Source organism: Nothobranchius furzeri, chromosome 4 (assembly GCF_043380555.1).
Source record: "Nothobranchius furzeri strain GRZ-AD chromosome 4, NfurGRZ-RIMD1, whole genome shotgun sequence".
Classification (NCBI taxonomy): Eukaryota; Metazoa; Chordata; class Actinopteri; order Cyprinodontiformes; family Nothobranchiidae; genus Nothobranchius; species Nothobranchius furzeri.
In genome coordinates, this window is record NC_091744.1 from 77,446,412 (window position 1) to 77,459,960 (window position 13,549).

Sequence of the window (13,549 nt, forward strand, 5' to 3'; positions counted from 1 at the left end):
ATAGAATAGAATAGAATACAGCGGGGCAAAAAAGTATTTAGTCAGCCACCGATTGTGCAAGTTCTCCCACTTAAAATGATGACAGAGGTCAGTAATTTACATCATAGGTACTCTTCAACTGTGAGAGACAGAATGTGAAAAAAAATCCATGAATTCACATGGCAGGATTTTTAAAGAATTTATTTGTAAATCAGGGTGGAAAATAAGTATTTGGTCACTTCAAACAAGGAAAATCTCTGGCTTTCACAGACCTGTAACGTCTTCTTTAAGAAGCTTTTCTGTCCTCCACTCGTTACCTGTATTAATGGCACCTGTTTGAACTCATTATCTGTATAAAAGACACCTGTCCACAGCCTCAAACAGTCAGACTCCAAACTCCACTATGGCCAAGACCAAAGAGCTTTCGAAGGACACCAGGAAAAGAATTGTAGACCTGCACCAGACTGGGAAGAGTGAATCTACAATAGGCAAGCAGCTTGGTGTGAAAAAATCAACTGTGGGAGCAATTATCAGAAAATGGAAGACATAAAAGACCACTGATAATCTCCCTCGATCTGGGGCTCCATGCAAGATCTCATCTCGTGGAGTCAAAATGATCATGAGAACGGTGAGCAAGAATCCCAGAACCACACGGGGGGACCTGGTGAATGACCTGCAGAGAGCTGGGACCACAGTAACAAAGGTCACCATCAGTAACACACTACAATGGCAGGGAATCAAATCCTGCAGTGCCAGACGTGTTCCGCTGCTGAAGCCAGTGCATGTCCAGGCCCATCTGCAGTTTGCCAGAGAGCACATGGATGATACAGCAGAGGATTGGGGGAATGTCATGTGGTTAGATGAAACCAAAGTAGAACTTTTTGGTATAAACTCAACTCGTCGTGTTTGGAGGAAGAAGAATACTGAGTTGCATCCCAAGAACACCATACCTACTGTGAAGCATGGGGGTGGGAGCATCATGCTTTGAGGCTGTTTTTCTGCTAAGGGGACAGGACGACTTATCCGTGTTAAGGACAGAATGAATGGAGCCATGTATCGTGAGATTCTGAGCCAAAACCTCCTTCCATCAGTGAGAGCTTTGAAGATGAAACGTGGCTGGGTCTTCCAACACGACAATGATCCCAAACACACCGCCCGGGCAACAAAGGAGTGGCTCCGTAAGAAGCATTTGAAAGTCCTGGAGTGGCCTAGCCAGTCTCCAGACCTCAACCCCATAGAAAATCTGTGGAGGGAGTTGAAAGTCCGTGTTGCTCGGCGACAGCCCCAAAACATCACTGCTCTCGAGAAGATCTGCATGGAGGAATGGGCCAAAATACCAGCTACTGTGTGTGCAAACCTGGTAAAGACCTATAGTAATCGTTTGACCTCTGTTATTGCCAACAAAGGTTATGTTACAAAGTATTGAGTTGAATTTTTGTTATTGACCAAATACTTATTTTCCACCCTGATTTACAAATAAATTCTTTAAAAATCCTGCCATGTGAATTCATGGATTTTTTTTCACATTCTGTCTCTCACAGTTGAAGAGTACCTATGATGTAAATTACTGACCTCTGTCATCATTTTAAGTGGGAGAACTTGCACAATCGGTGGCTGACTAAATACTTTTTTGTCCCACTGTAGAATAGAAATAATAAACAATAAATTATTTGATGCGCTCTATCAAAAGGTTGACCAGCGTTTAAAAGTCTTTGTTGATTTGTTTAAAGTCACAAGGTGTATTTTTACCGTTAATATCTAGAAATGTCAATTGAAACGTTGTTGAAAATGAATAAAATGATGTCCAGTTGTTGAAAAAGACTGGTGGCTTCATAACATACAACTATAAAAATCGGGTCTAAAGTACATAGGGAGCCTAATGGGCTCGACACACGGGAGGCGACAAACGACCACGATCAGCGAAATTTGTCGCCGTCGCTTTTATTACCTGACACACGAGAGGCGACTCGCGGCAGCGGGCAGCGGCAAAGCCGTCTACGCGTTCTGTTCCATGGCGAAATCGAAACTTCCTTTGTTTTGTTTGGCTGTGTCAGGTTGGAGGGAATTAAGGTTATTTAAGCGGTTCAGAGTTAATAAAGGTGCTGCTAGAGTTATGTGAAATCTTACTTGTGATTTTACTATATAAAACATAATAATAATCAACTTCTCCTCCATGTTTGCTCGGAGATGTACGGAGCATCCTGTCCGCTCATTGGTCAGTGAATGAAACCTCCGTTGATTGGTCCTCGTCCGAGCGACAGCGATGAAAAGTTGAAAATGTTTCAACTTTCTGGGATTGCGTCGCTGGGTCGCCTGTGCACGACACGTGCACGAGCGCAAAATTTCACACGCACATTTTTCGCGTTTCGCTTGGAAGGAGGGAGACCCGCGATTATCACTTTGTCGCGCATGTCTCATTGAAAATGAATGGAGGAGAGGCAATGTCGCCTCCTGTGTGTCGAGCCCATAAGTCACGCCCATCTACTTCCGCATCATGGGTCCCCTCAAGAACGAAAAAGTGAATGCAAGTCAATGGGGCTAAAAATGCTATTTTCTAATTCAGCTTGTTTTGAGCCAGGGATTTCACATATGATGTCCGTGAATTTTAAAGACATATTTTGATACCAAGAATGCGCTTATTTTCAAACGGGGAAACGCTATTTTAGGTTTTGTGTGAAAATAAGTCCAGGACTACAAATGCGCTTCACGAAAGTGACATCATTGAACCAGACACGGAGAAAACTGATGGAAAATGGCTGTAAGTTCAGCAAACTTCCCACATGAGGAAAGAACCACCATAAATCTGGTCATTTGGTAAGTAGCTGCTACTTTGAGGAGAGGAGATTTTGTGGTGATGTCACATATGCGACGTGCCGATGTCTGGTGTGAAGTCGTACTAATTACGAAGATTTACAAGCTGATAAATCTCAAAGTGCATGACTGGCATGGTCCAAACACCCATCATCACTTTTCATTTAAATTGCAGTACAACATATGTGCGATCCAGGGCCTAAGGCAAAGTGGTTTAGAAAATTGCATTTTTAGTCCCGTTGACTTGCATTTGTTTTTTTTTTGTTTGTTTTTTTCGCTCTTCCGGGGACCCATGAGCCGACCGGAAAGGGAGGAGACTTAGGCTCTCTATAGGGCACGGGTCTTTGGGGGGCGTCATATTAGACGCCATGTTTTCTTCTGGCCAGTTCTAGGTCCTGCGCCTGTCAATGACGTCACACTAGATGATTGGCTGGATGTACGACTTACAGAAGTTACGTTACCACATTTTAAAACATTTAGGCAGTAAGAAACACAAATTTAATAACAAAACTGCCAAACTACTTCCAAAACCTATGTGAAAGAACCAAATCAAAAAACAGATGCAATACTTTTTGGCCGAGTGGTGTTGTTGTATAGAATGATGACGTCATTGGTAGGCGCAAGACCCCGATCAGATCCGGAAAGTACACCGCCATAAATCTAGCATCAGCATTGCATTTTCTCAATGGAATTAACTGAAGGACCATGCAAGTTTAAGGAGTCACTTCAAGGTTGCATGCTTTCTTCTTCACAGGTAGCATTTACCGTAATGTTTTTTAAACTAGCGTGAGTGACGGCAATATGGTGTAAAACTATCCAGAAATGTATGCACTGCCCCCTAGTGGCAGGAAATTACACACTGCCATTTTTTTTTTCAGTTTTGGCTTCTGATTATGAATCTTCAACATTTGTTTAGTTGTCTTTATAGGCAAGGGAATTTTTATTGGGTCATCTGATAATTTCACACATGTAAGCAGGATGAGTTTGATGTATGACTCTGTTCTCACGTCGAACCCTAATATGACAACTCATACATAACAAATGGTTAAATCCTTCTCTTGTAGTTTCACAATTGCATCCACGTATGCTTTCATAAATACAAACAGAATGGTGTTTAGCATCACAACTACACGGAGATCAAGCACGCAGGCTGTGATCTTGTCAGTGATTTTAATTGCGAGATTGGTCGAGTGCCCCACCAAACAGAGAGAGAGAGAGAGAGCACATGAGCAGATAATGCATTTATCCAAAGATCTCCATCAATACACTATATGTTGTTTGTGCTCGCTGCAAAAGGGAAGGGCTGCAATGACACATGACAGGAAGTCCGCTCTAGAGCGTCGAGTAGTCACATGATTTTATAATATTTAGGTAATTACAGCAGAGATGATAACGGGTTTTAAAATGAGAGACACCATGAGCTTCCCGAGTCATCTGGCAGTAATACAACTGAATTGTTTTGTTGGGGACACACAATGGTGATATTTTATTTTCTTAAAATCAGCCAGAGAAAAACAAATGGGGATTTTTCTTGTCTCATTCATACTTTTCCTCTGCCCAGTTTAAAGGTACTGACGCTGTCGCACAGAACCGGATCGGTGATATGTTTGCTTTGATGAGGTCATATTTAATAGCACCGCAGGCTTACATCTCTCTCTCACACACACACACACACACACCACACACACACACACACAAACACACACACACACACACACACACACACACACACACACACACACACACACACACACACACACACACACACACACATTTATACGTGACATGTTTAAAATCATGAAGGAGTCGATGTTATTGTTTTAACAAATGTTGACAAGAGGCTGTTTATTTAGTTTCTGCTGTACTTTTAAAAACTTTAAGTCAGGAACAATTAAAAACAAGCCGTCATTATTGAGATATTTCTGTAAATAATATAGAATAATTATAGAAATCTTTACATGACCATAATGTTTACCTGGAGTGGAGCAGTAAAACACAACTTCCTTATGGTCTTCCTCCGCTTATCCGGGTCCGGGTCGCGGGGGCAGCATCCCAACTAGGGAGCTCCAGACTGTCCTCTCCCCAGCCACCTCCACCAGCTCCTCCGGCAGGACCCCAAGGCGTTCCCGGACCAGATAGGAGATGTAACCTCTCCAACGTGTCCTGGGTCGACCCGGGGGCCTCCTGCCGGCAGGACATGCCCGAAACACCTCCCCAGGGAGGCGTCCAGGAGGCATCCTAACCAGATGCCCAAACCACCTCAACTGACTCCTTTCGATCCGTAGGAGCAGCGGTTCTACTCCAAGTCCCTCCCGAATGTCCAAGCTCCTCACCCTATCTCTAAGGCTGAGCCCGGCCACCCTACGGAGGAAACTCATTTCGGCCGCTTGTATCCGCGATCTCGTTCTTTCAGTCATTACCCAAAGCTCATGACCATAGGTGAGGATTGGGACGTAGATTGACCGGTAAATCGAGAGCCTGGCTTTCTGGCTCAGCTCCCTCCTTTCCACGACAGATCGGCTCAGTGTCTGCATCACTGCAGACGCCGAACCAATCTGCCTGTCGATCTCCCGATCCCTCCTACCCTCAATCGTGAACAAGACCCCGAGATACTTAAACTCCTCCACTTGAGGTAGGACCTCTCTCCTGACCCGGAGTTGGCAAGCCACCCTTTTCCGGTCAAGAGCCATGGTATCAGATTTGGAGGTGCTGATCCTCATCCCAGCCGCTTCACACTCCGCCGCGAACCTACCCAGCAAGAGCTGAAGGTCAGAGCTGGATGAAGCTAGGAGGACCACATCATCCGCAAACAGCAGAGACGAGATTCTCCTGCCACCAAACTCGACACACTCGAGAACCATGATCTCAGATTTGGAGGTGCTGATCCTCAGGAGATAATGTAGGAACTATTTCATATTCAGCCTGCACGACAAACAGAGTGGCCAATTATAATCAGAAATAATAATTCAAAAATGGTTTTCCAGTGAAGCTGACCTTTCAGGTGTCTTGACGTTTTGCCGTGTGAAGGTGTGAACCACACGTCAACAGCTCCGCATCAAAACACGCACCACCACTATTTAAATCACATCATGTTCTCTGTTCTGTTGGTCCTCATTTGAATAAGAGTTTCCTCACAGCTACTGAAGCAAGCATGGAAAGGGCAGCTGTCAGTGCCAGTCAGTGACATCATCTGCCCCTGGGTGGTGTCCCCATCAGGGCTGTAGGTGTAACGTTGAAGCCTTTAAGAGAGGTCACCGCCCTTCATGAAGCTCTCTAGATATGAACTCTGGTGTCAGTTTCATGGTTTCAGCCACAGTTTAATGTGATAAAACTATCAGTAAATAAAATCATTAACAGGATGAAAAATGGATTTACATCTAAATGCAGCAGCTTCTCCCAGTTCAGAGCTTATTATAAAATAAATCACGTTGGTGCTGCAGTCGTCTAGTTTCTGTGGGACTCTGAAAGCACTGACTGAGTATCAGGAATGTGGGGCCATTTTTAGACTGTTTATGCTGATGTTGTGTCCCACACCAGCTTTCCATCTCTCTCTATCTCTGTCACGCACACACACACACACACACACACACACACACACACACACTCACACGGGGCTTGGGGCGGAACTTGTCTCTGGTCAGTTAGCTCCTACAGTATCACCCCCCCCCCCCCCACACACACACACACACACACCCTGCTGGAAATCTTTGAGATTTAGCCATCATCTTCATTTTATTGTGTGTGTGAGTGTGTGTGTGTGTGTGTGTGTGTGTGTGTGTGTGTGTGTGTGTGTGTGTGTGTGTGTGTGTGTGTGTGTGTGTGTGTGTGTGTGTGTGTGTGTGTGTGTGTGTGTGTGCAGAACTTCCCTATGACATGACAGTGAGGTCAGTGCTCGACTTTCAGCCTTGCCTCAGATCTTGCTGTTCTCCTTCCTAATGCATATTTCATATTCCATGGTGCTTGAAAAGTGAAGGGTCTTTTTGTATTATTTTCACAAACATCTTATTTTTCTGATTTAATAACTCTCTGCTTCAAAAACATTAAGAAATCATCTCTCCTTTGTGACTGCTCCTTGTTCCTGCCTGCAGACTCCATTTCCTTTTAGATAAAGCTTGGATGCTGCCTGCAGGATTCTATTCAGGAAAACTTTCTGTGCTTTTTTGCCCCTTTTAGTTGCACCAGATTCCCTCCATCTCTTAGATTTTTTTCATCACTGTTTCCTTTCCCCCTTTTCCTTCTCCCCACCCTTCCAGTGGATTTCCTTGTTTACAGCCGCTGCAGGGAAGGCTGCAGTGCTGCCTAGGCTGGGAGTGTAGTGGTACTGATGCTGTAGCACTGCAGAGGAATGAGAGTAATGTGCTGCAGACTTGCCCAGGCCTTGGGTTTCTGACCTCTAACATTGCAGCAAAACCTATTCATGTCACATGGTTAGCAGCATGTGCATTTTAACCTGTCACTGAAAATAAAAAAGCCAACATGCAGCCTGTCCAGCATTCTGTACAGTCAGACTCTCCTTTACATCAAAAGGGCCGAGCTGAATGAGTTAGGACATGATTCAAGCTCTTAGCAATTAAAAAATGTGTTTATACGTTAATAAAATATATATTATATTGTATATGTAGCATCAACACCCCCTATAAATACTTTTTCCTGGACTATCTGTTTTAATCCAAAAAAGTTGATCTTGATAGGTAAGGTCCTGGAGGGTGTTAAGTTGTGTGTGTGTGTGTGTGTGCATGCGCACATGTGAAGGTCTTTAATCCTCCGGCTCTGAGAACAGACTCCTGAAATAGATGTGATTGCATTAGGATTATTAGCCAAATTTACCCCAGCTTAGTAAAGAGGACTAGAGTTAAAACAAATTTAAAAAGGAGACATGAAGATGAGGTGGAGTGAAAGTCACAAATAAAACTTTTTCAAAAAGTAGAAAGAAATGAAAATGCACAAAATGAGAAAAATTTATGTTTTTTTTCTATTTTAAATGTCTAATTACAGCTGGATAAAGTCTCAAATCATCTCCTTTTCGTACAAGACGTGGCGTAAATGTTTTTATTTATTATTTCATTGTTGATCTAAAGTCATTTAGGCCAAATGAGAGAAACTAACTCGAACCACATGTGACGAGTTTCAGTGCTGCCGTTGGAAACAGGCGGAAAGTCAGGTTTAACTGGACCAGAGTAGCTTCAAATCAGACTTCCCAGATCAACCTTATCCTGGCTGAATCAAAACCTTTCTGCCACAGCTCTGGTATGAGCAGCAGCGATGTGAAGGAACTGATGAAGGATAATTTTGATGATGAATTACTGAAGTATTTTTGTAACGATGGTTTGTTCCCTAAACCACCTCCCTTAAGCTCATTAACTCCATCATCCTCACCCTCAACATCCTTTCATTTCACACACACACACACACACACACACACACACACACACACACACACACACACACACACACACACCTCCTGTCCAGTGGTGCTTCAGTGATGCAGTGATTCATAGCTGCAGTAGGCGCTGCCTCATGGTCATGTGACCAAAGCCTGCCTGACAACATGGAGAACAACACAGCCTGGCTGGATTGTTTGCAGTCACGTGCACATGCCCTCACACAGCAGAAGCACAGCTGTGCACGCTCTCATCCCTTCATGTTCATCAAACTCCCCTCCACATAGAACCATCTTTTATGAATTCACTAATTCCCATCCAGCATAACAACAAACTGTCTCAGCAGTAAATGTGACGAGCAGTTCTCCGCCCTTATCCATCTTTTATAACCCTGCACTTTTACCTTCGTAACTTACCCGCCACAGCGTTTATTATCACAACACCGAGTGCTGTTTGGTGGTTTATTTTTCTTCTTTGTGTCTCTGACAGCAACTAAGTGGTGAAGTGAGGAAATTGCACAAAGGTCAAACAGTCACGGCCTCGTTTATTATCATGTCACCCATCAGCTTTGTTCAGCCGACAGAGGATATTCCTGAAAATGAAAAACTAGTTTAGGTGCATGATCTTTCCATGTAGAAGAGTTCTCGCTTCCCAAAAATAGCAAACAGATGTTTAGATTTACATTTATTTTTGCAAACACTGGCTTCCTTGTTAGATTTGTGTCAGAATTTCCACCACGGTGCTGGAAATTGAACCTTTCCTTCTTCTTTGTTGTGTTTTTTTGTTGTTGTTGTGCAGGTGGAGCTGGGCAGGAAGCAGGAAGTGGTGGTTTATGACCAGAGCTCCAAAGAAGCAGGGCATCTGTCCAAAGATGGCTTTGTGCACATACTTATGGGGAAATTGGAGGGTACCTTTCACAAAGTGTCCCTCCTCACAGGTATGCCTGAGTGTGTGTGTGTGTGTGTGTGTGTGTGTGTGTGTGTGTGTTTATGTGGAAGTGATGAAATGATACTCTACTCACAACACAAATGAAACATTTTTCTTCTATTATCTCCCTTTTATGTTTTCTATCATATTTTTCACTCAGCAAGCAGGTGCATTGTTGTAATTGCACAGTTCAGCCCGCAGGTGTCACTGATTGACAAATCAGGTTTTATCTGCCACATAAAATCAGTTCCTTCTTTGTTATTGCTGCGAGATTTCTGACTTCAAATGTGTAAAGTTCACATGAGTTTTTAGAGACAGTAGAAAATAGGAAGTGAAACATTTTGATGCTTTTATACAAAATCTATCTGGCGGTCCTTGATGTTTAAGCTTTCTCCCACCCAGCATCACTGCAGGATTAGGAAGCCTAATTTGCATTCATTTGGTCTCATTAACTGCAGTCAAGCATCCTGTCATAGTGTCCATATAGCACAGTGGGTATTATAAATGAACCCCTGCAGGCTGTTAATAGGCTTTCTGAGTTCAAATCAGCCTGATTGTGGTGGCTGCAGCCATTTGAGGAGCAGCGTTGCACACGCATGCACCCACAGAGGCTTACAAGTTTAGCCCAAACATGTCAGTGCAGAAAGGAGAGTGTAATCTTTCTCGGTCAGGACTGGAAATGTGATGAGCCTAGGCGCGCTGCTTTGGTAAATCTTTATTCTTTTTATCCTCGGTTTGCTCCTTCTGCTGGGAGATTAGGGATTTTTCATGAGTCATCCATGGATGCTGAGAGGTACCTCAAAGAGGGTCCAAATTACTGCCTGACATAAAGACACACACACACACACAAACACTTCTGTAAGCCAGGATTTTCCTCCTCTGCTTTTCTGATCAGACATATTAATGAAAATCTCCATCAGCACTTTCCTCTCCCCGTCTTTCTCATTACTGCCACAGTGTTATTTATTTATTTATTTTTGCTCTGTTTCATCAAGAAAAAAAGTCACACCGCTTCCATTTCTGTCTTTGCCTCTCTGCTGTTTCCACGACAACAGAGGCAGAGAATATCCCCCAGAAGAACTCAGCCAATGGCGTTGGCTGTTGTTTGGGTGCTTGCATTATTGGGGTCAGTGGAGCTAGCAGCCAGTGTCTGTGCATGCATGATGTGTACGCATGGGAAATGATGGAGGGGGCGTCCCACTTGATCACATGCATGCATGTTTTGCAACATCATGTGAGAGTGCAGCAGGATTAGTGACGTGTGAGAATGCTGCAGCATTTCAATGAAATGAAGAAGACAAAAGATCCTCAGTAGTTTGATTTAAAGTGAGGGTTTTTCTGTTCTTTTTGCTGTCTTGACAACCTGAAAAACAATATAAACATCCCCTTGACCTCTTTTTTCATGGGAAAATGCCTTCTTGTGAAAGGAATTTAGAAATTATGGATACACTTAAAGGAAAAAGACAATTCAGTCATCTGTGATTTTTGCAGGAATGAAACTAAAAGCTGTAAAGATTAAACACAAAACAAATCAGTTCTGTTGCTGTGTTCTGCATCAGAAAAGCTCACATTCCTACACATTTCTAAAATTGCATCATGTTTTGTTTTTAAAACCATTTAGATTGATTTACATTTAAAATTAACCAGGGGGATTAATTGCAGGAACTGGGTGATGCCAGATAAGCTTCTTGAATATCACGTAACACCACTAAAGTGCATGTAATTGTTGTGTATTGATCTAAAACCAACCAGGACTCCCTTTTGCATCTGTCAGTTCACCATATAATCAATATCAGTGATTTAAATACACACCACTTCCTACACGGGGATGATGTCATGGGAAGGCGTCCCACATTGTGTCATTGTTTTCTCGTCGGGACAAGTAATTCCTGCTCCCGAGGGACTCTCACTGCGTAATTACTTTGAGTTATGTATTCGCTCGGGATGTGGTTGTACTGGCAGTTGGAAAATGTTAGGATGTGGACATGTTTGTATAAGCTTTTGCTTGAGAACGCCACTGATTGGGTGAAAGTGTTGATGAGAAGCGCGTCTCGCTCCCGGAACAGCTGCATTTTCACCACAGGAGTGACTTCACCAGATTGGACCTCGAGTTTACGCGTCCTGCCTCAAAGTTCCGATTCTGTTTGTGTGAAGAGAAGGACAAGAGCACTTTGTCAGACTCAGCTGCTACCCTAGTGGCTCTAAAGTCTGCCTGTCTCCCACCCGTTTGAAAGCGCGCCACCAAAGCAGAGAAAACACCAAAAACTGCCTGCTGGTGTGGAGCTAAAGGTGGTGTTAGCTGATGCCAGCTGCGTAACTGCAACATGCGCCAAAGCAGCTCTGGTGTCCTAACAATGAAAAACACTTTTCTGTCTGCATTCAAACTTTATGTTGTAGTTAGAGTTGATGAGCCTGCAGGGATTGAATAGAAGGACGAGTCCTCAAAGAGTGAAAGAGAGATCAAACAAGGTGTGAAAACTCTGCAGACGAGAAAAGGTGGGGAGCTGGAAATAAAAATACTTTTTTGTTGATGCGCTAAAAAAAACTGACATGAGAAGAAAACTTATTGTAAGTGCGTCTGATGAGACGGGGTTGTCACATAAAAAAATCAGGAAGGTGTTTGCTTTATTTGGTTGTTTGCATAGTTTGCAGATGTGCAGAGGTGTCCTAGACCTATTCCCACACCATCTGCCAGTGTTTTTCATGGGATTACTAAAGCGCCACATCACAGCGTCAAGCAGAGAATGGAAGCAGAAGAGACGCAGAAGAAAACTGGATCAAATGAGAGTCAAAGCATGATTTTTCTTTGTAATTATTGGATCATTTAAAAAAAAAAGGTTGCACATAATTTACTCTCACTTTCTGACAAAATTATTTTATTAACTCTACATTCATCAATTACAAAATAAGTATAAGTCAACAGTTGCATGAACAATAAATAATTCACTTTGTAATTATCAATCTATATAAAAGTGGATGAAGCACCCATGATTTCTCATTTAACTGGGAGAGGGCAGGGCAGCCAGCCACTAGAGGGCGCTAGCTTAGGTTTTACTTCAGCTTCTTTGTTCCTGCTTCTAGCGCCAAATCCCAACACGCGTATTGTGTCCTGCGGTCTTCAGCAAAGTGCACTTGGAGGAAGTGTGCAGTAAAGCTTCGGGTGCGTGGCACACAAGTGTGCAAATAATTGCAGGGACAGGGAGGATTGCGTCATCGACCACAACACATGCCGGGATGCTGGTCGCTGTGCTACTTAAAAAAAAAGTTATTAACAATTTTCAAACAAACAATTATTTGAAAAAAAAAATTCATTCATTGCTGCTTTGTCTAAAGCATTCAGAGCATCAATCGTCCTAAAATGAACTTCTTTCAATTGAAAATACATATTTTCAGAAAAGGCACTTGAGCCTTTTTTCACACAGCAATGGATTGTGGGTAATACCCTTCACCCAAGTCTGCATCGATGCAGACTTCTGTGAAGTGCAGATCAAGGGTGCAAAAGGGGTGTGATCAACTTCCACACTTGAGAATCGGGACGCCCTACGCACCCGCACCCTTGGTCGGGAACGCACAAAACGGGGCGAGTGTGGGGATTGGGCCTAGGTTTCCTATATGCTGATGATTTATATACCCCACATATCAGAACTTTGACCCTAGCCTGTGGAATTACACATGGTAATGATTAGCGTCCATAATAATCATGAATCAAGCCTCCTGGGATTTTGTTTATAAAAGGTGAAGAAACATTTCCTCTGTCAAGTGTCTAAAGAACAGATTACATAATTTATTACAAAAATAAAATGTTAACTAGTTTTTCAAACTTACACTTACACTTTCTTCTTCTATTACTTGCATGTACTTTCTGTTTTTATGGTTTACAGCCATGCCGTCAGACTGAAAAATCGTTTCAGAAGCACTAGAAATGACACGTGGTGGTGACATACTGATCGGAGGTATTAGGGGATGAAAAGTGCCTCTCCCTCCTTTTCTTTGGCTCACACTCTTTTTCTATTATACACACTAAAGACACACACTCAGGCGCTGATGTGTGCGGCAAGGCCTCGATGAGATCAGGTCAAGGTGTGACTCCACAGATGGAGGAACAAAGGTTGCTTCAGTAAAATGTTAATTCTACTGCTCTGTTATACAACAGGGTTTCAGCCTGTGTGTGTGTGTGTGTGTGTGTGTGTGTGTGTGTGTGTGTGTGTGTGTGTGTGTGTGTGTGTGTGTGTGTGTGTGTGTGTGTGTGTGTGTGTGTGTGTGTGTGTGTGTGTGTGTGTGTGCTCGCGAGCGCATATGCAAGCTGAAGAGGTGAGGTAATCATAGGAGGGTGAATCTCACAATGCAGTCGTTCACAGTCATTCCAATGAGCTGCATAAGAAGGTCTTTTTGTATCTTTGTGTGTGTGTGTGTGTGTTTGGGGGGGGTGCATTAATATGGGCATTTGAAGT

General features: G+C 43.2%; 1 protein-coding gene across 1 annotated transcript in view; it reads left to right on the forward strand.

Annotated features, from left to right (window-relative positions):
- Positions 1-13,549, forward strand: part of dusp8a (dual specificity phosphatase 8a) — a 42,670-nt gene that overhangs the window by 12,630 nt on the left and 16,491 nt on the right. The window contains exon 3 of the mRNA XM_015964894.3: positions 8,970-9,108. Within this exon, the coding sequence (XP_015820380.3) occupies positions 8,970-9,108 (139 nt within the window). The remainder of the gene's footprint in view (positions 1-8,969; positions 9,109-13,549) is intronic.